General features: G+C 36.2%; 1 protein-coding gene across 1 annotated transcript; it reads right to left on the reverse strand.

Annotated features, from left to right (window-relative positions):
* Nucleotides 1-12,596: 12,596 nt before the first annotated feature.
* On the reverse strand, nucleotides 12,597-12,971 carry LOC131163385 (protein TRACHEARY ELEMENT DIFFERENTIATION-RELATED 7A-like). Its single transcript, XM_058119980.1, has one exon. It carries the CDS (start codon nucleotides 12,969-12,971, stop codon nucleotides 12,597-12,599), a length of 375 nt encoding a protein of 124 aa, XP_057975963.1.
* Between the last annotated feature and the right edge of the window lie 13,853 nt (nucleotides 12,972-26,824).

Raw genomic sequence — 26,824 nt, forward strand, 5'->3', positions numbered from 1 at the left:
ATCATCTCACATGCATATACTCTCACTTAGTATTTATTTTTGAAAATCATTTTTGAGAGTATTGCTTGGGTTTCTCCCGATTATTTTCATGATAAATATTTTTGGGACAAATTATTTATAGCAGAAATACTTTCTTGAATTTAAACTCCAGATAACTTTATTTGCCAAAATCTTTGTTGGAGAACATAATAATCATTTTATATCCATATATTTTATTTGTGCAAATATAACTTGATAAGCACCCTTATTCTACTGAGCATAATGCCTATCATTAGAGAGTGCATTTTAGGAGCTTCGATGTGTACATTTCTGCTTATATTTTCAAAAACATTTTTCATGTACAAAAATTATTTTAACGTAACAGTTGGGTTCAGATCGTTAATTGAATTGGGGAGTCTCTGCCCCGTAAGAGAGACCGATTTGGTTCATTATGATAATTGAGTTGAGGTGCCTCCGCCCCGTAAGGGAGACTAGTTGGGCTCAACTTGATAATTGAGCTGGGGTTTATCTTGCCCCGTAAGGAGAGGTTGTAACAGCTTATGATCTTCCCATTTAAGTGAGTAGGGTTACTATAATCCTTGGGGGATATGCGTAAGGTGAGGAAGTAGGCTAGTTTGGTCGAACTTCGTTAACAAATATTGTGTGTTTCTCTCTCTATCTCATTTGTTTTCTACACTTTAATTTCCATATGTGTATGCTTGTTTATTTACTGTTATAATTATTTGCATGCATACATTTAAGTTAAATGAGATATTCCGCATGTGTACGTTTGAACATATAACTTCATCATTTTTTGTACACGCTATTATATTGAATGAGATATGAACTATGGTGAATCGGTGTAAATTTTTAAAATAGCCGAAATATTTTTAAAACCCCATTCACCCCCCTCTTAAGATCACACCAATTCCAACAGTTCACAAGAGGAAAAATTGATACAACTCTCTTCATAAAATCTGAAAATGAAAACAAGCTTTTGGTTCAAATATAGGTAGATGATATCAAATTTGGAGCAAAAAATGAAGAGATGTGCAATGAGTTTACCAAATGCATGCAAGATGAATTCGAAATTGAGCATGATGGGTGAACCTACTTTCTTTTTAGGGCTTTAGATTAAGCAAGCTAAACATGAAACTTTTGTCAACAAATTAAAATACGTAAAAGACTTGCTCAAAAAATTTAATATGGAAGATGGTAAAATCCTAGGGACACCTATAAGTACTTCCACTAAATTAGACAAAGATTAGTAAGGTATACCAGTATATGCTAAGCTCTACCGAGGTATGATTGGTAGCCTGCTATACCTGATTGCTAGTAGACTAGACATCATGTTTAGTGTATGTATGTGTGCTAGATTCCAAGTTGCACCAAAAGAGTCACACCTACTAGCAGTCAAGAGGATAGTTAGATACCTCATCGAGACCATTGATTTAGGATTATGGTATGCTAAGTATACCTCATTTAAGATTGTCAGCTATTCCAATGCAGAATTCGCCAGTAGCAAAGTTGATCGAAAGAACATGAGTGGTACGTGTCATTTCTAATGACAATATCTAGTTTCTTGGTTTTCCAAAAAAAAGAACTCAGTTGCATTGTCCACAGCTGAGGCTGAATATATAGCGGCTGAAAGTTGTTGTGTTCAAACTCTCTACATGAAAAAAACACTTATGGACTAAAAATAGCACTATGACACTGTTCCCATAAAATGTGATAACACTAGTGCAATAAATATTTCAATGAACCCTATGTGACACTCACAAACTAAGCATATTGAGATTAGATATCATTTTATTTGTGATCATGTACAAAAGGGGGACGTGACACTTGAGTTTGTGTGCACTGATGAACAATGGGTCGATATATTCACTAAACCACTTCAAGAGGATAGATTTATCCAAATTAGACATGACTTAAGCTTATTGCACACTAGGGAAGTTGCCTAGAAATACTTGAGTAATCATTCGAGGAATTAGGCCTGTCTCGTGGTGATGAGTAAGGTGCAATAACTGAGGCGGAGCATATCTCTTTGTAATTTCATGGTTTTGAAAATTAAATACTCTCACAATCTTATATTGTTTTATGCTTATATGTTTTTGTGAGAACAACACTGCAGCTTACTATCTATAATATACTAAATGTGTAAATTTATTTAATGGATGATTAATGTATCTTGATTATAGCATGAATTGTATTAAGCTATATTGAATTGATTGGTTACCATCTGCATGGTTGATGCTGAAAGCATATTGTAGAAAAATTTTGGATACCTGCATGCTAATTGATTTGAATGCCATCTGCATGGCTAATGTAGACCTTGTGAATGCATGTTGATAGTTGCCTAGGGTATTGCATGAATGATTTCAATGATCAAATACAATCATACATGCTAACTTGTTGACTAGGAAGTTAGACTAAAATCATGATTCCATAAAACTATTTTTGAACTCCAATGGCTAGTTATACTATTTTTGTATACAAAATTGCCAATTTTCTTTAAAACAACTATAAGACTGCTATCAATGCCCATTTTTGTATCAAAAATGGGGAGTTATTTTATTTATTTTTTTAAGCTAAGGGATTCTTTAAATGATTAAATGATATTTTTCTTAGCTTAGTCCTTTTTTTGATGACAAAAGGGGGAGAAATATCTTAGCAAAATTGCAAAATTCATTGTTAACTCCCCGCCTTTAAAATAGAACAAAAGGGGGAGAAATATCTAAGCAATATTGTCAAACCTAAATGCATATTGACTTGAAATTCAAAATCTTTCAACTTGAAATATTTCAATGTCTTCTTCCTAGATATGCTTGAATTACACTATCTATTTTGAAATTATGCATATTGTAAGGGGGAACCTTTTTAGGCTAACTTCATTTTTACTCTTGTATTTGTCATCATCAAAAAGGGGGAAATTGTTGATTTTATGAGTCCTATCTCGTTTTGATAATGATAAATCATATGTTTCTCATTTTTGCATTTAGTGTACGAACAGATTTATCTTTAAGAAGGCACAAATGGTCATTACAATATGGAAGCCATGAGGCTCTTAAAGCTCACATTACACAACTCATTACATGGCAAATTGAAGAGCAAAGAGTAAAGACATTTGTTATTTCAGTTGTAATGCATCTAGATTAAAATTGTATGTGCCTGTTTTACTTGATATGATGGAGAGCTCAATAACAACCATAGACTGACCCTAGAAACTCAAAATTTTCATGGAAAACTTTTTACCTAAAAGTTTAACTCATTTAGAGGCTTGTTTGTGTTAAAAATAGGGGAATAGTCGACTAAAGGCATGCATTCATCAACTAATAAAACCATTAGCCTAAGTTGAGTTTTTGCCCAGTTGACTCACCAACGAATGAGGGCGAATTGTCAACGAAAGGGGCACTCTCGTTGACGAATGGTATTGAGTCATTGACGAAAATTTCCAGTTGCTAAATATGTTTTTCAGCCTAGGTGTCTCGTCGATAAAACATAGTGACTCGTCAATGAATTAAGGCCACTCATTGACGATTAGAAGCCATTCATCGATGATTCCAACGGGAAGACTGACACAAACAGCTCTCAACGGCCATAAATTCGAATTTAATATTATTATACTACCCCGACGGCCATAACATGTTCATATTCTAAAAATGCATATAAATACCAAGCCCAAAACCCTTAAACTAACTTTTGCTAATCTCATATCATATTCCTACATTGTTGGGCATTTTATTCTCTCATCATCTCAAATTGAAGAAGCATTTTGACTCTCACATACTCTTTATTGCAAAAATCTTTTTGAGAGCAAATCCATAGTTTCTCATACTCTTTTCTTTGAAAACATTTTCAATAAACCTTTTATTGCTAGTGAATCTTTGAGCATTTTTATATTTCATTTGCAAGATTCAAAAGCTTATCTAATCTCTTCATTGCAAAAATTATTTTGAGAGCAAAACCTTAACTTCTCCTACTCTTATCTTGAAAAATATTTTTGGAGAAATCTTTTATTGGGATTGAATCTTTGAAGTATTCATTATACATATTTTACTCAAAGATCGTTTACTCTCTTATATTTCAAAAATATATTTGAGAGAGAAACACACAAACTCTATTGAGCTTAAATCATATCTTGTGAGATGTATTAGGTTTTTATTGTACAACCAAGCTTGTGAAGAAGCATTTCTTTGTACATAAAATTTTTCATCTCATTTTTATTTTGCGGTTCGGGTATAGAACCATGCCAGATGTGGGGTATCGTTTAGAGAGGTAGCTCTGCCTACAATGAGTGGTGTAACGGGAGGCTCCGCCCAAGTGAAGGAGTATGTATAAGGTGGCTCCGCCTTGTTTAAGGAGTGGAATAGTGAAATCCTTAAGTGGGTTGTCTTGAGGCGAGGACGTAGGTGGGGATAGCCGAACCGCGTAAAAATCTTTTGTTTGCATTCTCTTTTTCTACACTATTTATTTTTCTGAACTTGTATGTTCTCATTTAATTGGTTGTGATTATTGTATATGTTTTGAATATTTGCATACTTAAATATTTGTGGGATTTGAGATTGCTTGAGAAACCCTAAGTTTGAGATATTCTAATTGTGTTTTTCAAAATAGGATATAAACTTGACCTAAATTTTTAAAATAACCAATTCACATCGCTCTTGGGATTACACCAAAAATCATAAGATTTGTGTTGGGATCTTGAAATTGAATTAAAAAGAAAAATAATTGAAATCCATGAAGGAATTTTTTTTGAAAAAATCAAAGAGAGTAGTCGCAACCTATTTAACTAATATCCAAGTCATATACTAGGCTACTAGGTAGAGGAAGCAATCCTAGAGATTACACGATACCCGCACGTAGGCCACACGCTTGTGGACGTGTGGTATCCAACTACCAATTTTTTTTTTTTGTTTTTTTGTTTTTGGTTTTTATCATTTTTTCCCTAATTTTTGGGACCCATAGTTAGTTTTAAAACCTACCATGAATTGTTTTTTTATTAAAATCCAAAACTCTGGCCATGCATTTTTTTTTTTTTTTCATTATCCTACCCGCTAGTTTTGTGGACAATTTCATATGCTAGCTCATCATTCCTCCATAATGTATCCACTTTGTATATTCTTAACATTGATGCAAATTCTTTGCTAAACAAATATACAGTGACAAAGCTGCAAACATACTATAGTGATGAACGATCTTAAATACTAAATGCATGCATGTGAGGCCATGGTTATGAATATTCAAAAATAAGTGGGCTCTTGAACAAAATTTGAATTTTTTTTAAAAACAATCCAACATGATTATAATTGTTTGAGATTAGTGAGCATAAGGACAGTGTTCTTATTTATTATATGACCAATCAATCGTGTTCACGGTGAATTGAATTATTTAAATACATAATGCAATTGTCTGGTTATATGAAACTACTTTTGGATTGCATTTGGCACTAGGAGTTCCATGATTGAAGGTCATGCCCTCTTGGCATGTCATTCATTGTGAAATTTTTGTTGAAGATAAAGGTAGTGAATTAGGTATTGAACAATAAGAGATTTAGGCAATCCAATTAATATTTGATATCGGGTTATGTGATGTTCACTTACTTTATTTTGTCATAAGATGAATTTTGTTAGGCATTGTAGTTCGGCACCCTTAGATGAGACTACAATGACTTATGGATTTTAATTGTTTAGTTGTACCCAAGAATTGATTATACAGTGAGAAAAGTATATGTATATGTCATTTTTGTTTTAAATGCATAATGAATTTGTTAATTATTTCCTTAACTATTTTGCCTATGCAATTGTTTGTAGTCAAAACATTACTCGGGACCACTTTGTAAGGACCAGGTTGATTCAATTAGGGTTCATCTTTGTTGTGTTTTTCTTTTTCTTTTTTTTTTGGCTCATATACTTGATGGAGTACATAAACAAAGAAAGAAAACATAGTTAAAATCACTTGTGTAGAGGAGCAGCAGTAAACCATCAACTGATTGGGGATTAATGTAGAATGCAAAAAATTACATTATGCCTGAATTAGTCAACTGATTGGCTTGGGGCAACGAGGCTGATTTCAAAATTTGAATGTGAATGTAAATATGGTTGGACGTTTGGAGGGAAATCTTTGAAGTGCATATAGATATATCACTCTAGGTATATTTTGAGTGTGGAAGATCATTGTATTGGATTGCATTGTGTTCTTTGACATTCTCATAGTGAAAACCTTTGTTGATTGCTCTCGTGGATGTAGGCATTGTCGAACCACGTAAATTTTCATGTTGTTACTTTGCTTTCAAATATACTACGTGTTTGTTCTTTACTTATTCTTCATCATTGCTGCGTTTATATTCCATTGTGCAATCTTCGAGTTCACATTCACAACAACTAGTATCAAAGTGTTGTTGTTATTGCATCAGGAACTTCGTTTGCAAAATTTTATGTTCTCAAATTTGATGGAACTGAAAACTTCGGTTTGTGGCAGAGGAGAGTGAAGGATTTGCTTGTGCAGTAAGGGATGGTGAAGGTCTTGTAGGGTGTTCGACAGGAAGGTATGGATGAAACTGATTGGAGCGAATTAGAGCAAAGTTTTTTGCTACAATATGATTATGTCTAGCCAACAAAGTACTCTATCATGTCATGGAGGAAGATTCTCCTCCGGCTATTTGGAAAAAGCTTGAAAGCGAGTACATGCCAAATCTCTTACCAAAAAATTATTTCTTAAGTAGCATCTCTATCGGCTTAAGATGGTTTATGGTTTGAACTTGAACCAACATATCAATGCATTTAATCAAATCATAACTGATTTAATGTAGGTTGATGTGAAATTTGAAGAGGATGATTAGGCGTTGATGCTACTGAATTCCTTGCTGGCGACTCAAAAATATGAGAATCTAGTTACCAATTTTACATGTGGGAAAGAGACCCTAAACTTAGAAGAGGTGACAAGTGCCTTATTGGGGTTTCATGAAAGGATGAAAATTTGCGATGATAATTTAGAGAAGGACTTGTGGTGAAAGGTAACAATGATCATGGGAGAGGAAAATTTAGAAATGGATCGAGTCAAAAACCCCAAACTCAATCCAAGAACAAAATGGATATCTGGTGTTATAAGTGTGGTAAAAGGGGGGATATTAAAGCAAAGTGTCTAGATTGGAAGAAAGAAAATGCTGAAAAGCATAAAAGGACTTCAAAATCAGCGAATATAGTTCAAGAGGGAAATTCAGTGTGCAGTGAAGGTGATGTACTTTCAATTTCATCGAGGTCGGATCGCCTCACGAACTCAAGGATCCTAGAATCAGCATGTTCTTAGCATATGACTCCAAATAAGGAGTGGTTCAATACTTATAGGTTGGTAAATTTAGGTTCAGTTCTTATGGGCAATGATGTCTCATGTAAGATCATTGGCATAAGAAGTGTTGGAATTAAAATGTTTGATGGTACTGTGAGAACCTTGAGTAGTGTATGACACATACAGGAACTACGGAAGAATCTCATCTCACTTGGTACTTTGGATTGTAATGGATTCAATTACCAGTTCAAAGGTGCAACCATAAATACTAAATTTAATGAAACCGTTTTGTGCATGTTCAGCTTGAGCATATGGGTAAACATGGTAAGAAAGAACTTCACAAGAGGAAACTCTTGAAAGGTATGATTACATGTAAGATGAGTTTTTACACAGTGTTCTTAGGAAACAAAATAGAGTAAAATTCAAATCAGCTATTCACAAGACGAAAGTTATTCTTGATTATATACATTTTGATATTTGGGGGTTGGTTAGTAGCATCAAGAGGTGGACATGTTTACTTTGTGAGTTTTTTTTATGACTACTCACGGAAAGTCTAGGTATACTTTATGTGGCACAAGTTTGATACATTTTCCATGTTTAAATTATGGAAAACTAAAGTAGAAAATCAGAGGGAGAATCAAATGCCTTAGGTCAAAAAATGGGGCTCAGTACGCTAATTCTAGGTTCATGGAGTTTTGTGAGCAGTAGGGCATTAAGAGACATTTCACTATTCACCGGACACCTCAGCAAATTGGCATGGTTGAAAGGATGAATCGAACTCTAGCTGAAAGAGCTCGGTGTCTTAGGTTTAATGCAAGGCTACCAAATAAATTATGGGTAGAGGCAATTAATATGACTTCTTTCTTGGTAAACCGATCACTAAGGGCATCACTGGAAGGGAAAGTGACAGAAGAGGTATGGACGAGAAATGCAGTAGACTACTCCGGATTTAAGGTTTTTGGATGTCCAGTCTATGTTCATGTGTTTAGTGAGGAGAGATCAAAACTTGACGTAAAGTCTAGATGCTACATCTTTTTAGGATATCAAAAGGGTTTGAAGGGGTTCAAGTTATGGGATCCAATGGTAAACAAGGTGGTGATCAATAGGGACGTACTTTTTGATGAGAAAGTTATGGTGAAGCATACCCAAGTTGATGATGAAGAGAAATAGGAGTCAGAAAACTAGAACACCATGTTGTGCAAGTAGAGTTAGAAACTCAGAGCAATGATAATGATCTTGCTCCTCTAGTTGCAGGGAGTTCTAACTCGAGAAACTAGCAAGTCGACAGTGTTCCTATACAGAGATCCATACACACTATCAGACCACTGCCAAGGTATGGGTTTAAAGAGTTAGTATCTTATGCTTTCATTACCATTTGCAATGATCCAACTACTTTTCAAGAGGTAGCGCATAACCAAGAGAAAAGTAGGTGGATGGGAGCTATGATTGAGAAAATGGAATCGCTACATAAGAATCAAACTTGGGAGTTGGTGGAGCTTCCAAATGGGAAGAGGGCAATAGGTTGCAAATGGGTATATAGGAAGAAAGAAGCAATTTTAGAAAAGGAAGGAGAAAAATTCAAGGCATGGTTAGAGGCAAAAGGGTACTCACAGAAGAAAGGAATATATTACGATGAAATCTTTTCACCTGTGGTCCGACACACTTCCATCAGGGTAGTGTTGGGGATAGTAGCTCATTATTATATGCATTTGGAACAAATGCATGTGAAGACGACATTTCTCCATGGTAACTTGGATGAACAAATTTATATGGTACAGCCAGAGGGATTCAGTGAACCAAGGCAAAAACACTTAGCTTGCAAGTTGAAGAAATCTCTTTACGGGCTGTGGTAGGCTTGCCAAACCTTGGGTGCTTAACTACCAAAGATAAAATTTATAAACCTAACTAACTCAAGTTTAGTAGAACAATGAATAAGTCAAGTGTCGATCCACAGGGACTGCAGTGCAGTTATTTACGACTTCTAGCCTAGTTTACTACAACTTTGTGTAAAAGGGAAAAAGGGGAGATTTTGAAAGTGTTTTTCTAACAACTACAAAAACATGTAAAACTATATTAACACTACTCCTAGAAAGTAGGTCTCAGATTATGAATCACGCCTAAACTGTCGTGCACGCTAGCTACATCTAGTCAACTATCCATATTAGGCTATACAGTTAAGTGCGAACCATTTGATGGCATAGGGTAGCGAAGGTGCACCAATCGTCAAAAGCACAATCGGGAACTAGGGTATACTCTATCCAACGATCACAAAATCACCATGTACATGGATTGTATCCTAATTCGTATAATTAAATGAATCCCTAGCTAGGCTATCCTTTACCTTAGGGTCTCAACACAATTAAATATGTAAACTTGCATGGAAAGTAAAGTGCAGGTATTGAAAGTGCAGGTATTTAAATAAAAGCAGTAAAGAACATGTATTGAAAATTGGCTTCAATTGTAACTCAAAATTCAATCATTAATGATCAAAAATACAATCAAAATACCATTTATCTATGCGGCAGCACAAGGAACTTGAAGGTTGTCACAGGCCTTCAACGAATCCATGCACGAACTAGTACAGGAATTAAAATCATAGCAGTAAATCGATTCTACTTGGCACCCAAAGACTCTTTAGGTCTGTCACTAACCATAGAGTGGCCAAAGGGGAACCCTTGACACATAAACAAAGCTATCTTTTATACCCAAAATGGCTTACAAGGTTTAAAATTCAAAATAGAAAATTTTAGCATAAAATATGGCACAGAAGATTGTCACTGTTGAACAAGTCACACCCATATGTTCCCCTGGGCACGCTTTGGTCGAGGCTCCTAGGAAATTTGGAATTCAAACTTCAGCATTCTCGTCCTGGTCGCACCTATGTGTCTTCATGGTCGAGCTGCTGGTCGAGCCTTTCCTGATCTCAGCTTCAGTGATTCTTCAGGATCTCGACCTAGTCGCCCTTTAGGGTCACTTGGTCGAGCACTTGGCTGAACCTTGAAGCATTTCTCTTTTAGTCTGAACCTTGGAGTCTATAACTTGTGACCTGGTCGCCCCTGTGTTAGCTAGTCACACCACATGGTCGGGTAGAGTCTTTATTCCTTTGATGAATTGAGGCTTTAGGGGCTTAGTTGAGTATCTGATTTAAGCTTTGTGCTTCCCAATTACTCCCTTGACTTATCGTATTACTTAATTCCTTGGTTTTAACATGTTTTTCTTGAAACATGAGCAAACCTTGCATAACTCCAAACTATGATAAGAAAAGGTATTTATAAGACGAGTGAGAACAAAAGAATGGTAAATGTGGGCCTAGAATAGTACATTTTAGGAATACATGACAATTCTCAACTTATACTTTGCTAGTCCTTGAGCAAAGAAAAAACTTAAAAAACTATAAAATCCTATCTACCTCCTCTTTCGTGGGAAACACAGTTGCATTTACCATATGGAACAAGGCTTTAAACCTTTAGGTGAACCTAGTGAACGAGTTATAGTCTCGTGAGGGTTTCCAGGGCGGTACCCATAAACACCAATCTTAGTGGACATTACATATGATGACATGTAACACAGTCATGCCATTTCCCAATTACAAGCAAGCTTCTTCATACATAACTTCATTATACCAGCAACTTCGAAGGAAATTACTTATACAAGTCTCAATAGTGTATGGCCATTAAGAAAAACATAACTCAGAAAGAATCAACCAGCAATTGCTATTTAGAGTTAATATCATCATACAAATTCAAGTATAAACAGGCAAAATCACAAGGCATGTGTAAAGTGAATGATTTATCACACTCAGATCACCCTTGGACACCTATAGAACGGTCGTCTTGACTCAGACTCACCGGTATACTCTCAAAAACACTCAAAAAGATGGGTTCACTCTTATATGTGAGGAAGACATGCATGATTAAACATATCACATATTTTGAAGAACTAATGCTAAAAATGGAGTGAACTAGTCTTATAAGAATGAGATCCATCCTATTAATGAGGTGTTAGGTCCTTTACCCTAACACCTTCTCACCTACTCGCCACATCTAACCAAGACCACCCTATTTGACTTATTCATAAATCAAGAGTGAATACATCATATGCATCAGAAAACTAAAGAAGCTTCATACGTGTAAAGATGGTGTGTTGTGTCCCTAGCTTGACCCTTTTGTATATATGATAGGTATTCTATGAATTTTTCATTTCTTTTTCTTTTGCTCATTCTTTTCTTTGTGCTTTCTTCTATGGTTAGCTAGGACAATTGTCATAACTTTTGTGTCTTCATACTACTGATAAGAAACTAAGTTTGAAAAGGAGTTTATGAATTATGTCTATCTCTAGGGGTGGCTCAATTTTCATGTCTTGAGTAGGCTACAAGACCTAAGTTTATATTTGCCCACTAGACATCACCTTTAGGCTAGAAAATGCAAATACAGAGACTAGCCTGCAAAGAATATTTAGAAAAGGAAAGTTGAGTTCCGTGAACTCAGAGTTCATGTAAATGACTCTTACAAAAAAATAAAAATAAAAATGAAAGGCTCAACATAACCTCACAAGGTGTCATAGTCACCACAGTTGTTTTCTCAGTGCTCTTAATGAACCCTAAGTTCTACAAATCAATTGAAAGTGTGTCCTAGCCTTGTGAAGTGCCATATGAATAAAATAACTTAAACAACAGTATTAAAACAAATGAACCACTAGTTAACCCTTATAGAGTGGGAAAATAAGTACGTTGGCTATACCATGTGCAACTATGCACAAACAACTCATTACATTGTTCGTGAGCATAATAAACTAAGCTAAATGATACGGCCTAAACATGTACCATATAGGCTATATAGAACTATGTAAAGGGTATCAAAGGTGCTAAAATGGTATGTAATAGACAATGTGCATTGAAAATTTTAAAATTCTATCATTTTTGTGCTTAAAATGTGTCATGTGGTGTTTTCCTAACCCCTACCCCCAACTTAAAACTTCAGTGTGTCTATTGAAGTATGGAAAGAAAGAACTTGGAAAGCATAGGAAAGAAACACTACACGGTGCTATAAGATCAAATAGTGTACTTACATAAGTAACAACCACATAAAATGCAGACATAGAAAAGTAGCAATGGTACACCGAAGCACAAAAGACAAGGAGAGACCAAAAGCACCACGTATATTCATTAATGTTAGAGGCAGTACAATATAGATAGAAACATCTGAAGCATAGGTACAATCACTCAAAAGCCTAGTGATACAAAAAGAAAAAAAAAAAAGAAGAAAAAAGTGCATGAGCACAATACATAAACAGAATGCACAAATGAGGACCCTAAGTATCCTGCCCTATACCTAATCTTCCTTGGTAGACCCGTCGACATCATAATCAGAATAGCTACCCCCAAGATCACCAAATGCATTGGAAGGAGTGCCCTCATCAGATCTCGAAGCAATCTCCTCCTCCTTAAAAACACTACTAGACACTGCTGGCGAATCAGGCGAAGCTGGAGTAGGAGGAGGCATACGAGTAGCTGGGGCCTGTGGTACCAGCACAGGTGCTGCTGGTGGAGCATATGGAGTTGGGATAGGTGGCGGTGGAGTAGCGGCGTGCGGTGGAATAGGAGGTGGCGCAGATGAGGTAGAAGGTTTGTTAAAGTTCCTAGGAAGAGTGGAGTCCTCCACCATGCGGCACAGGATAGGAATGGCATGAGTAGGTGGTGTGACCATCTAAAGAGGAGCTAGGGCTTTTGAGACATTCACCAGTAGAATTAGAGCTGCAGTAATGGCAGGAACTGGTTGGGAAGGCTCAACCTAAGGAGGCATTGTGGCTGAGATCAGAGATGTAGTAGCTGGCTCTAGGAAGGCTCCTCGGTGGATCGTGCGGGGGAACTGGACCTTACCCAAAATAGCAATAGCTAAAAGTGGAATCTCCTCAATAGGGGCCTCCGATTTACTCTCACTGGAAGACTTAACCTCAATCATGACAACTAGACTAGTTGGTGGAGTGACCTGAGTAGGCAGAGACGGATATGTAGGAGAGCATGTGATTGGTGAAGGAGGTCGAGCTAGCAATGAATGTGCAAAATAAGAGGAGACTTCCTATGTGGCTATAGGAAATGGAAGATGAAATGAAGGGCCACAATAGCAAGGAAGATGAAGGGCCGAAACCCTAGGAGTGCGGAACTAGGTTTCGCACAAAGGGGGACGCCACCGAAGCCAGGGTAGCTCATTGGAGGGTTGTCGAAGGTTAGGGAAGGAGGAGGATGCTCTGGCGACCAGGTAGGGAGTGGGTGCGACGAGGGAGGGGCAAAGAACCAAGAAGAAAAGTGGTTCTAGCTTCGCTAGAGAAAGAAGTTTAAACATGATTTTAACAGGCTCGACCAGGTTGCTCCAACTATTGGCTGATCACACCCTAGTTGCACCCCCCACTGAAAGAGGAACATTAACTCTCAACTAGGTTGCACCAAAATTGAGTGCTGGTCATGCCCCGATCAAACCTATCGGTAGATTTGAAAGTTCAAAGACTTTAGAGGCTCGACTAGGTTGCACCAAAGCATTATTGGTCGTGCCCCTAGTTGAACTTATCAGTACTTTAGAAGTTCATAAGACTTTCAGGGCTTGACCAGGGTGTCCCTATGCATGCTGGTCGTGCCCTAGTCGCACCCCAAACTAATTTATTACCTACTCTAAAGAATCTAAACCCTATATACACTATACTATGCAACCTAAGGACTCAAAAAGAAAATAAAACTACTCGGGTTGCCTCCTGAAAGTACTAAGTTTACCGTATTCAGCTAGATGCAATGACTACTCGATTTGATTCAAAGATAAGGGTTTCATCCACTATTTCCTCATTAAACCATGTCTCACTTACCCATAGTCGTCCCTCTAAACTGGAGACCAAATCATGAATGGTAAGAATATGCTCATATGTGTCCTCCAGGCAACATATAGAGGGACTTTTAAGCTGAAGTATATCCTGTAGAGGGTCCTTCCATAGAATCGAGGGAGCCACTTCCTCAACACACTTATCTATCATGTCAATGTGCACAACTTGAACATCATCGGGTGGATATTGGGAAGCTTGAAATACATTCAGCTGCAGCTGCATGTTGCCAAAGGACATATCCATGATCCCATTCCTACACTGAATGCAGGCATTAGCCATAGCTAAGAATGGTCCTCCTAATGGGATAGGGATCAGATCCTTGGTTGGGCTAGAAGGTTCTATATCTAAGACAACAAAGTCAATAAGATAATAGAACTAACTTAACCAAGACATCCTCTATCACACCCCGAGGTCTTTTTACTGATCGATTGGTGAAACTCAAAGTGATCGGGGTGGGCTTCAGCTCTCCTAAATTAAATTGTTGGTAGACCGATTATGCAAGTAAGTTCACACTCTCCCCCAAATCTAAAAGAGTTGTATCAATGGTGTGATCGCCAATTACACATGAAATGGTATGAGTGCTGGGGTCTTTCAGTTTTGGAGGAAGGTGTCTTAATAGAATTGAGCTCACATGCTTGGCCAGCCTAACTTGTTTGATCATGTGCACCCTCGACTTTCACTTTTGTGTGCACAAGTCCTTGAGGAACTTGGTATACATAGGCATTTGCTTGATAGCATCTAAAAGAGGAATATTGACCTGGACTTATATAAATGTGTCCATGATGAACTCAATATTAGTTTCCTTCTTAGATTTAGAGGGTGCATGAAGAGCTACAGGGAATGGCACTATAGGGACATAATGGTGAAGTGCTTCATCATTGGAAAAGGGCAGGTGTTTCGATATTAGCTACCATATTAGGAAGAGGGGGATTACATAGTTCATCCTTGGGTTCTTCCCTCATCTTCTCCTTACCCTTTTCTTGGTCTAACTTCTCGCCAACCCTATTATTTATCTCTTTACCACTCCAAAGAATGGTTAAAGCCTGGGCTTGCTCTTGATATGACGAAGGTTTGGAAGTTGGCTCAAATTCTACCCCGTATTGGCCCTTAGGGTTCACTAGAGGCTGACTTGGCAACTTACCCTCATCTCTTCTACTCAATGAGGTAGCTAGTGGCCCCATAGTGGCTTCTAGCTTGGCGATAGACTGGGATTGAGAATGAAGTATTTACAATCAACTTGGCGATCAACTTCAATCCCTTTAAGGGCTTTCAGCACCGTCTCTTGAAAAGATATATCGTATTGGGGCTGAAGAGGAGATGGTTGCTGATAAGCTGAAAATCTAGGGGCAGAAACGAGAATATTTTGAAAATTTTGGAATGGGCGAGGAGGTGGAGCAGTGGGTGACTACTTAGGTATTTAATATTGGACACTTGGAGCTTGTGCCCTTTAGGAGATGTTAGGATGCTTACTCCACCTAAGATTGTACTTGTTCAAATAAGGGTCATTGGACAACAAGTCATACCAATTATGGGTGGCCCTAAATTCCTCCTATATAAACTAAGGTAGGGGGAGGCATATGGGGGTAATTATAACATGTGTGTGAACGATCAGAGCAAATGGCACACACCTCTACACACGCGATAGGCTAAGGTTGCAGTCCTAAGGATAAGAATTGGTATAACTTTTTCACGATGGTGTGCAGTGTAGGTGCAAGGTCATGGCATGTGGCTAGCTCATAGAATCCCTTAGGATTGGAAGAGGAAGGTTGGGATGGTCTACGGGTAGCAACAACATGCTGCTTAGAATTATTGGCAAGGTTCTCAAGGAGAGCCTATGCCTCATTCTCATGTTTCATGAGGAAAGTACCTCCACAAGATGCATCTACCATGGGCCTATCTCATTCAGCCAACCCTTCATAGAAGGTCTAAACTAATTGCCACCTAGGGACTTAATGATGTGGGTATTTGCGCAAGAGTTCCCTAAAGCACTCCCATGTCTTGAAAAATTATTCCTCATCTAATTGTGAGAAACTATTGATTGCCTTCCTCAGCTGGTTAGTCTTCCCAATAGGGAAATACTTTTTGAAGAACTCATGTTTCATGGTGGCCTAGTTGGTCACTGAGTTTGGCTCTAAAAATTCATCCAATATTTGGCCTTATCATTTAGAGAGAACGGGAAAAGCCTCAATCAGAGGGCATCATCACCAAAGTTAGGTATACGCATTGTGGAACAAATTTTGAGGAATTCATCAAGATGATTGTAAGGATTTTTAGTCGAATTCCCATAAAATTTGGGAAACATCACGATGATGGAAGTCTTAATCTCAAATTAAGCTGCCTTGACATCCGAAAATCGGATACAAAATGGCAACGTGTATGTGTTGGTTGTAAAGTAGTCTCTTAGAGGCCAAAGAGGTTGCTCTTACATCATAGGTTGGCGGGGAGCTTGGGGTTTTGGGTTTTGAAAGGTAGGAACTAGACTACTTTCAGCCATGATTTTAGGTTCAAAGGACTCGACTATCTCGGGACTAGAGGTGGATTTCCTAATGGACCTACAAGATCTCTCAATCTCAGGGTCTATAGGCACTAACTTAGGATCCAAAGAGCGCAAACCTAGCATATACACATGCAACACACAGTCAAGACGTCAGAGTATTAAACAAAAATCAAAACATAAAAGAAAACAAATAAAAACAAAGCAGTAATACTCTAAACTAGAAATTGGCTTACAACCGTAACTAAGTCCTTGACAACAGTGCCAAAATTTGGTAGGCTCGCGAAGGCTTAGGTCCATAAATACCAAAGATAAATTTATAAACCTAACTAAACCAACTTCTATAGAACAGTGAGTAAGTCAGGCATCAATCCACAAGAACTGCAGTGCAGTTATTCACCATTTCCAGGCTAGTTTACTACAACTTTGTGTAAAAGGGAAAAAGGAGAGATTTTGAAATTATTTTTATGAAAACTACGAAAGAATGTAAAACTATATTAATACTACTCCTAGAAAGCAAATCTTAGATTATGAATTAAGCCTAGACTGTCGTGCGTGCTAGTTATGTCCAGTCAGCTATCCATATTAGGCTAAACAGTCAAGTAAACCATTTGAAGGCATAGGGTAGCAAAGGTGCACCAATTGTTCAAAATACGATTGGGAACCAGGGTATACTCTTTCCAACGATCACGAGATCACCACATACATGGACTGTAGCCTAATCCATATGAGTGACTGAATCCCAAGCTAGTCTATCCTTTACGCTAGGGTCTTAACACAATCAAAGATTTAAACTTGCATGGAAAGTAACGTGCAAGTATTGAAAGTGCAGTTATTTAAATGAAAGTAGAAAATAACATGTATTGAAAATCAGCTTCAATTACAACTCGAAAATCTGTCACTAACGATCAGGAATATAATCAAAAGACCATCTATCTACGTAGCAGCACAACGAACTCGAAGGTTGTCATAGGCCTTCAATGAATCCATGCACGAACCAGTACAAGAATTGAAATCATAGCAGTAAATCTATTCTACTTGGCACTCAAAGACTCTCTAGGTCTATCACTAACCATAGAGTGGCCAAAGGGGAACCCTAGACACATAAAAAAAAGCTATCTTTTATAACCAAAATGGCTTACAAGGTTTAAAATTCAAAACAAGAAACTTTAGCAGAAAATCTCATGTAGAAGATCATCGCTGTTGACCAGGTTGCACCAATATGTTCCCCTAGTCCTGCCCTAGTTGAGGCTCCCGAGAAATTTAAAATTCAAACTTCAGCATTCTTGACTTGGTCGCACCTATGTGTTTTCCTAGTCGAGCTGCTGGTCGAGCCTTGTAGGATCTCAACTTCAATAATTCTTTAGGATCTCGACTTGGTCACCTTTCAGGGTCACTTGGTCGAGCACTTGGTCAAATCCTGCAACATTTCTCTTTCAATCAACCTTGAAGTCTGCAGCTTGTGACCTGGTCGCCCCTGTGTTTGCTAGTCGCACCACATGGTCGAGTAAATTTTGTATTCCTTTGATTAATTGAGGCTTTAGGGGCTTGGTTAAGCATTTGATTTGAGCTTTTTGCTTCCTAATTACTCTCTTGACTTCTCATATTACTTAACTCTTTTGTTTTAACCTTTTTTCCCTAAAACATGAACAAACCTCGCATAACTTTGAACTATGATAAAAAAGGGTATTTACATGAAAAATGAGAATAAAAAAAAGGTAAATGGTGTCTTTGAATAGTACATTTTTTGAACACATCAGGCTGAAACAGTTTCCAATGCAATGGTACGAAAAATTTGATTCCTATATGATTAAGATTGACTACAAAAGATATGAGTATGACTGTTGCATGTATATCAATAAGCTTGATGAATGTTCTCTTATTATCTTATTGTTGTAGGTCGATGATATGTTAATAGATGCAAAATATTTAATTGAGGTAAATCAGTTAAAAGATCTATTGCATAAAGAATTTGACACAAAGGATCTTGGTCTAGCCAAGAAGATACTTGGGATGAAGATTCCCCGGGAAAGAACTAGAGGGAGGTTGTGGTTATCTTAAGGTGGATATGTGGAGAAGGTATTGGAAAGGTTTGGCATGGTTGATGCTAAATCGGCATGTACACCTCTAGCAAGTCACTTTAAGTTTTCTACTGCTAAATGCTCAAGTACGAATGATGATATCTGGGACATGTCAAAGGTCCTCTATGCTAGTGTCTTGGGGAGTTTAATGTATACCATGGTGTGTACAAGATCTGACTTAGTACATGCAATGAGTATGGTAAGTAAGTTTCTTTCTAATTTGAGTAAAAAGCATTGGGAAGCTGTCAAATGGATTTTCAGATACTTGCGGGGTACTTCTAGTTATGGCATCATGTTCGACAAGAAACATGATGGTCCATCAGTTGTAGGATTTGTTGATGCTGATTATGCAGAGGATATGGATGATCGAAGGTCTACAACGGGTTATTTTTTTACCCTTGTGGGAGGACCTATATGTCGTAGGTCCATGGTACAATCCTTGGTGGCATTGTCTACAGCTAAATCTGAATACATGGCAGTTGCTGAAGCTGCAAAGGAAGTTTTATGGCTTACCAGTTTGGTCAAAGAGCTGGGTATACAATAAAATGGGGTTGTGCTATGTTGTGACAGCCAGAGTGCTATCTACTTAGCGAAGAATCAAGTGTACTATGCTAGAACCAAGCATATTGATGTAAGGTTACACAAGGTTCGGGAATTGATTACTTCAGGTGAAATTGTATTGGAAAAGGTTCACACATCTGAAAACGCAACAGAAATTTTGATAAAACCAGTTACAATTGAAAAGTTAAAGCATTGCTTGGACGTAGTTCATGTCTCCAAGTTCTAGAAGGGAGACAAACCCAACCTAATGTTCCAAGGTCAAGGTGGAGCAACGAGATATGTTTTCAAATTCTCCTAAGGGGCGCATACTTACCAAGGTGGATATTTTTGTGCCTTTGTGGTTCATATACTTGTTGGAACACATAAACAAATAAATAAAATATAGTTGAAATCACTTGTGCAGAGCAACAATAGTAAACCATAGACTGATTGGCTCGGGGCAGTGAGGCTTATTTCAAAATTTGAATGTGAATATTAATATGGTTGGGTGTTTGGAGGGAAATCTTCGAAGTGTTTATAAATACACCATTCTAGGTATATTTTGAGCTAGTGTGGAAGATCATTGTATTGGATATTATTGTGTTCTTTGACATTCTCATAGTGAAAACCTTTGTCGATTGCTCTTGTGGATGTAGGCATTGCCGAACCATGTAAATCTTCATGTTGTTATTTTGCTTTCAAATATACTGTGTGTTTGTTCTTTAGTTGTACTTCATTATTGCTACGTTTATATTCCACTGTGCAATCTTCAAGTTTATATTCACAAAAATCTTACTATTATGAATGTTGAATTAGCATTGGAAGTTGATGAACTTGCAAAATTGGTCAAGATTGCTTCAACTTACCTTCAATGAGAAATTAGAGCACTTTAATTGAATGTGTTGATGCAATTTATCATTTAACAAAGAAATTGCACAAGGCATAGTGTGCTTTGGAATTGGGAATATTTAAACACTTTAAAGCTCCCATTGATAAATTCTCAAAATTTGATGAAGCTGAAAGGAAAGCTTATCAAATATTGTTGAATTCACTAAGTTAGATGGCATTAGTGGTTTGCATAAGCATGTTGTGAAGCTTAACTACTATTCCATAGTGAATTGAATGAAATAACTACAACTTAAAGAAAGAGATTCCTAGCTTAAAGGATTTTAAATTCCTTTCCATCAAGGTTTGATGTCTTTAAGACTTAGTATGGTGCACAAAAGGAAAATTGGAGTTTAAATAAAATGATTATTATTGCAATTTTAAATGAAGATATAATAAGGAAAGATAAAATTGATAATGTCAAAAGCGGGAATGCTTCTTCATTATAGGCTTTGAGTAATCTAGGATTTTAACAAAATTAATTTGTGGATTTAATGAATCCATATGAAGAGATTTAAAGGCTAAGGGACATAGTTGAATGGAAGTTTGGAATATCAACATGGAGAATGGAGTCAAAGTCAAAATAGAGCATATGTGAATAGATAGACTTCAGTTATTTTCTAGTGTTGTTTTGGAGTTGAAGAACATCACCTAGTTATGTATCTTTCATAAGAAAAAAAAATTTTGATTTCTATTTCTCTCTTTGGTAGATGTGATTACACTTTTTTTTTTTGGTAATAAGAAAGTTGTTGTAAGTTTAATTTCACTATGGTTTGATCTAGTGCTCTATGTAATGTCTTACATAAAATTAATTTTGGATTCTTAATTTATTGATTCTATTTCTTCATCAATGGTGAATGATGTTGATGGATGTAAGTGTAGTAGAGTGGATGAAAATTCTTCTATGTTATAACACAACATTTTATCCACATATCTAGAAGAGATTGGGAAGGCTAATCAAGGAGAGTGTTTTACATAATCTAGATTTCCCTAATTGGTACTTGTAGCTAAAACAAAAACAAAAATGTTAACATAAATCAAAATGTTCTTGAGTTGATTCACAAAAACATTTATGGCCCTCTTACTTCCACTATAATGGGTGGTTAAAAATGTTTTGACCACCTTTATTGATAACTACTCCCATTATGGATTTGTTGAGCTCATGCATGAAAATATAACTCCTTAAGCATGTTTAAGAAATTTAAGGCTTTAGTTAAGTTCAAGTAGGTGAAATTGATCAAAATTATGAGCTCATAATCCCGCCGGGGGGGGGGGGTGGTGAATATTATAGAAGGTATAATGAAATCGAGTAGAATCATAAAGCCTTTTATTGGCTAGATATTTTTCACAGTTGTGATGTAGAAACATAGCTTGATACATTTCCAAGCGAGGTTGTACAATCTAAAGTCAAAGAAGCTTAACCTTAAAACTATCAGTGATTGATTTTATTGGTTACTGTACTTGCTCAAGAAGCTCCAAACTTTATAGTCCTTCCTACACTACTAGAATAGTTGAGTTAGATTAGTTTTTTTTTTTTTTTCAGTAAAGATGAAATATTTTATGGATATTTACAATTTGTAATATTGACTTGTGATAGGAACATGTTGTTCCTAGGCTTAGATTCCACATTCAAAAAATTATGATGTCATCGTGAGAGCATGTTTTAGTTTGACAAGACATGGTTCATAATCATTTATTTGCTAATAATAGGAGCCAAAAGCTGGAGGTCACCAATTTTCCATTGGCAAGGAGTTCTCAAAGAGCCCAAAGACCTGCAATTTTAAATGGTTTAATGTTATATTTGTAGGAACATGAATATGATATAAGGGTTGACAATGATCCAACTAGTTCCAAGAAGCTATAAATAGTCCTCAAGCATCTCAATGGATGGATGTTATGCAATATAAGTTAGCATATATGGATCACAACCAAGTTTTGGACCCTCTAGAGTTTCCTATTGGATGCAAGACAGTTGAATGAAAATCAGTTTTCAAAACCAATTATGATTTTAAGGGTGAGATCAAAGTAAGATTGGTGGCTAAAGACTATAATCAATGGAAGGTTATTGATCACATAAAAACTTTTCTCTGGTATCCAAGAAGGATTCATTTCATGTTTTGATGGCCTTAGTTGCTTATCTTGAATTAAAGATTGACCAAAAGGATATTCTAGTAAGCTTTCTTAATGCAAAACAATTTAAGGGTGTACATATGGAACAAAATAATGGTCTTGAGGAATATGTGAAAGAACATCTAGTATGTAAATTGAGGAAGTCCACTTATGGATTAAACTATGTGACATTGATATCTGAAATGTAAGATCATCCAAAGAAATGATGTTGTTGGATGTAAGTGTAGTAAAGTGGATGAAAACTTTTCTATTTTATAGCACAACATTCGATCCACATTTGTAAAAGAGATTAGAAAAGCTAATCAAGGAGAGTATTTTACATAATCTAGATTTCCTTGATTTTGGTACTTGTAGCTAAAACTAAACCAAAAATGTTAACATAAATAAAAGTGCTCTAGATTCATGAAAATACTTGTGGCCCTCTTACTCCCACTATAATTGGTGGCTAAAAATGTTTCACTACCTTTATTTACACTCATTATGTATTTGTTGAGCTTATTCATGAAAAAATAACTCCTTAACTTCAAGTAGGTGAAATTGATCAAAATTATGAGATCAGAATTTGGGGGGGGGGGGTGAGTATTGTAGGAGGTGTAATGAAATGGAGTAGAATTATAGAGCCTTTTATTGGCTAGATTTTTTTTTTTTTTTTTGTAATTATGATGTAGAAACATTGCTTGATACATTTCTAAGTTTGGTGTGCGAAGTGTGAGTGAGGTTATATAATCCAAGTCAAAGAAGCTTAACCTTAAAACTATCAATAATTGATTTTATGGGTTATTGCGCTTGCTCAAGAGGCTCTGGACTTTATTTTCCCTCCTACACTACTATAATGGTTGAGTTAGATTAGTTTGTTTTCGTTAAAAATGAAATATTCTATGGATATTCACAATATATAGTATTGTCTTGCAATAGGAACATGTTGTTCCTATACCTAGATTCCACATTTAGAAAATTATGATGTCACCAAAAAAGCATTTTTCTGTTTCATAACGCACAATTCGTAATTAGCTACTTGTTAATAATGGGTTTTAAGAGCTGGAGGTTAGAAATCCTCCATTGGCAAGGAGTTCTCAGAGAGTCCAAAGACCTACAATTTTAGATGGTTTAATTTTATATCTACAGGAGCAAGAATATAATATAGGGATTGATGATGATCTTAATTACTAAATCCAAGAGGTTGTGGAAAATCCTCAAGCATCTCAATGGATGGATGCTATGCAAGATGAGTTAGCATATATGGATCATAACCAAGTTTTGGACTTACTAGAGTTTCCTACTGGATGCAAGACAATTGAATGCAAATGAGTTTTCAAAACCAAGTGTGATTCTAGAGGTGATACTGAAAGACACAAAGTTAGGAGTTTTCAAAACTAAGTGTGATTCTAGAAGTGATATTGAAAGATACAAGGTTTGATAGGAATGGTGTGATCCCAAGAGGGGGTGAACTGGGTTTTAAAAAACTTTTGCTAATCAATTTTTCGATTCACCGAAATTATAACCCAATCATAATTTAAAACATGTATGTAAATCAATTATGACAATAAATAAATAAACATACATGTGCGGAAATAAAAATAAGATAAAGGAGAGAGAGAGAGAGAGAGAGAGAGAGAGAGAGAGAGAGAGAGAGAGAGAGATAGAGAGAGACCAATATTGTAACAAGGTTCAGCTGTACCCACCTACGTCCTCGCCTTGGGCGAACCTCCCAAGGATTCCATTATACCACTCCCTTAATCGGGCGGAGCAAACCACTTATGACACTCCTTATAGGGTGCAACCCCCCTTTACACCAGTCCTTCTAGGTGGACCAACCTCTCCAGGCGAAACCTCACGCTTGGTCCGCTCCTTCTTGGCAGAGCCACCTCTCTGAGTGATAACCCCGCACTCAGTCCACTCCTTCAATATGGTAGAGCCCCCCTCTCCAAATGATGCCCCCTCGTTTGGTTTGCTCCTAGGAAAAGCTACCTCTCCAAGTGATGTAACCTCACTTGGCCACGGTTCACAACCTGAACCGCGAAGAGCTGTTTAACAAATAATTTGTGTACAATAAAGTGCTTCCACAAAAGCTGACTTGTACAATTTAAAATGTAAATGCACTCTCAAATGATTTATAAATGAAGCTCGGTAAAGTATAGGTTTTTCTCTAAAAAAATATTTTGCAATTAAGAGTGAGAATATGGAAAATGATTTTTCTTAAGATTGACCTTTTAAATATCAAGAAGGCTTCCAAGAAAAATATATGAATATGAATATAAGCTTTAGCCTTTCTCAAGAAGCTTTTCAAGCAAGTATATATCAATTAATATATGCTAAAAGCTTTCTTGTATAACTCACAAATTTTCTCCAAAAAGGTTTTCAAAATGAAAGTGGGAGAAGTTCGATCTTTGGAATCTCACAAGAGTGAGGAGGTTTTCAAGCAATATATATGAATTTGAGTATATGCTAAAGTCCTCCAAGAAATCCTTTTAAAAATATTTTCTCCAAAAATGATTTTCAAAAGAAGAGTATAAGAGAAATTTGAATTTTGAAAATACCACAACAATAAAAATGCTTTCAAGCAAGTATATATGAGTGGATATAAGCTCAAACCTTTTTCAAGAAACTTTTTAAAAAATTTTCTCCAAAAATATTTTCAAAATAAGAGTGTAGGAGAAATATAAACTTGATGCTCAAGAAGAGTATAAAAAAAAGAAGAGGAATTAAAAGGTATTCAAATAAAATTTCAAAGTGATTATCCAACCTTTTCCAATTGTTTAGGGTTGATATTTATTGGAAAAATCACAATATAGTCGTTAATTGACCATTAGACATTAAAATAATATTATAATTCAAATTTTTCTAGCCATTAGGGCTCAAAATTTCATGACCTTGTGAGGTCCGGTTGACAGGCCCAAGGTTTGGTTGACTAACTAAAGGGTGAAATCCTTTTTTGTGAGCTTCGGTCTGCCAGGGCTTATGATCCGGTCTATTGGATCATCCTTCGTATGAAGGCTGGTCGACTGGGCCAAATAGCTTTCGAGAGGCCGGTCGACTAGGCCCTTAATAAAATGCCCAGGCCTTCAGTCTGGTCAATTGGGATGAAACATTTGATCTACTGGGCCCCTTGTAAAACTGTGTTTTGGTCAGTTTGTTTTATCTGGTCGACTGGGCATTACCTTCCGGTCGACTGACCCCTTTGAAAAATAGTTTTTTGCCTTATTTTAAGTTCAAAACCAATTTAAACCTTTTTATAAAAGTTAAACATTTTAAATGAAAGGTTTTTCATGTAAATTGGAGTTTCCTAGGGTTAATCTAAGGTCATGGGTTGAGCTTCAATTGAAATCATGCGATGTAGGCACAAATTAAACCTATACTTATTAGAACAAAAAAAAGAATAAAGTCTTCATGCTTTTCTTGTCTTAATTCCCATGGAATATGTCGAGGTCTATTCGTTTAGGTACTTTCATGGCTTCCATTAGGCATCTGTTATTCATGCTTCGAGAAACATAAATATGCTCAAATACTTAGCACACAAATAGATGTTGTGGTTTGTCATAATCAAAACAGGGATAGGACTCAAAAGGTCAACAATCTCCTCCTAAGACTCCCCCTTACAATATGCATAAATTCAAATTGATATTCAATACATTTCAAACATATACAAACATGAAGGGTTTAGAAATTTTCAAATTTAGCATTTAAGTGCAGTTTGGTTCATTGTGCGTTTAGTATTGAAGCTATCTTTAAAAATATTCAGTTAAGCATAAAATTACATGATGCAAAAATGATTTCAATTTTGACAATGAGTATTATGTTTTTCATTTTCCATTTTGTGAATAACGAAATAGCAGGGAGATAAGAAACATGAAGGAAGAGAATTTAGAGTTTTTCTTATAAACCTTCTCCCCCAAATAAGAAATTTTTTTCATAAACCTTCTCCTTGTTTCACTACAAAAAATAAGCTTATTAGTGATGGTCTAAAACCATTACTAATAATCAAAAAACCATCACTAATAGTATTAGTCACGGTTCAATTTGTATTAGTGATGATTTTAAATTAATCACCATATCTGCGGAGACAAATACTTATTAGTGACAAATTATACAAACCGTCACTAATAGTGGAGTATTAGTGATGGAAAAAAATCGTCTATAATAGCCTACGACCGTCACTATAAATTATACATATTCTCTGTCCAAATTCATCACTAAAGCCCAAGTATTAGTAACGGTTTTAATAACCGTCACTAATAGGACTATAATAGTGACAGTCAATAAACTATCACTAATGTTACACTTTTAGTGACGGTTATTAAAACCGTCACTAATAATATACTATTAGTAACGGTTATAAAACCGTTACTAATATTTAACCTTTAGTGATAAATTTGAGCCCAAAAGATGTTAGTTCTATAGTGATGATTTTAGTCTTTTAGTGATGGTTTAGAAACTGTCACTAATACTTCATCTTACCATTATTAGTAACAGTTTTGCAAACCGTCACTAATATTTTGAAATAATTAATTTTTTTTGAAAATTTCTATAAAAACCTGCAATTACATTTTAGCTTACATAAAAT

Source organism: Malania oleifera, chromosome 9 (genome assembly GCF_029873635.1).
Source record: "Malania oleifera isolate guangnan ecotype guangnan chromosome 9, ASM2987363v1, whole genome shotgun sequence".
Taxonomy (NCBI): Eukaryota; Viridiplantae; Streptophyta; class Magnoliopsida; order Santalales; family Ximeniaceae; genus Malania; species Malania oleifera.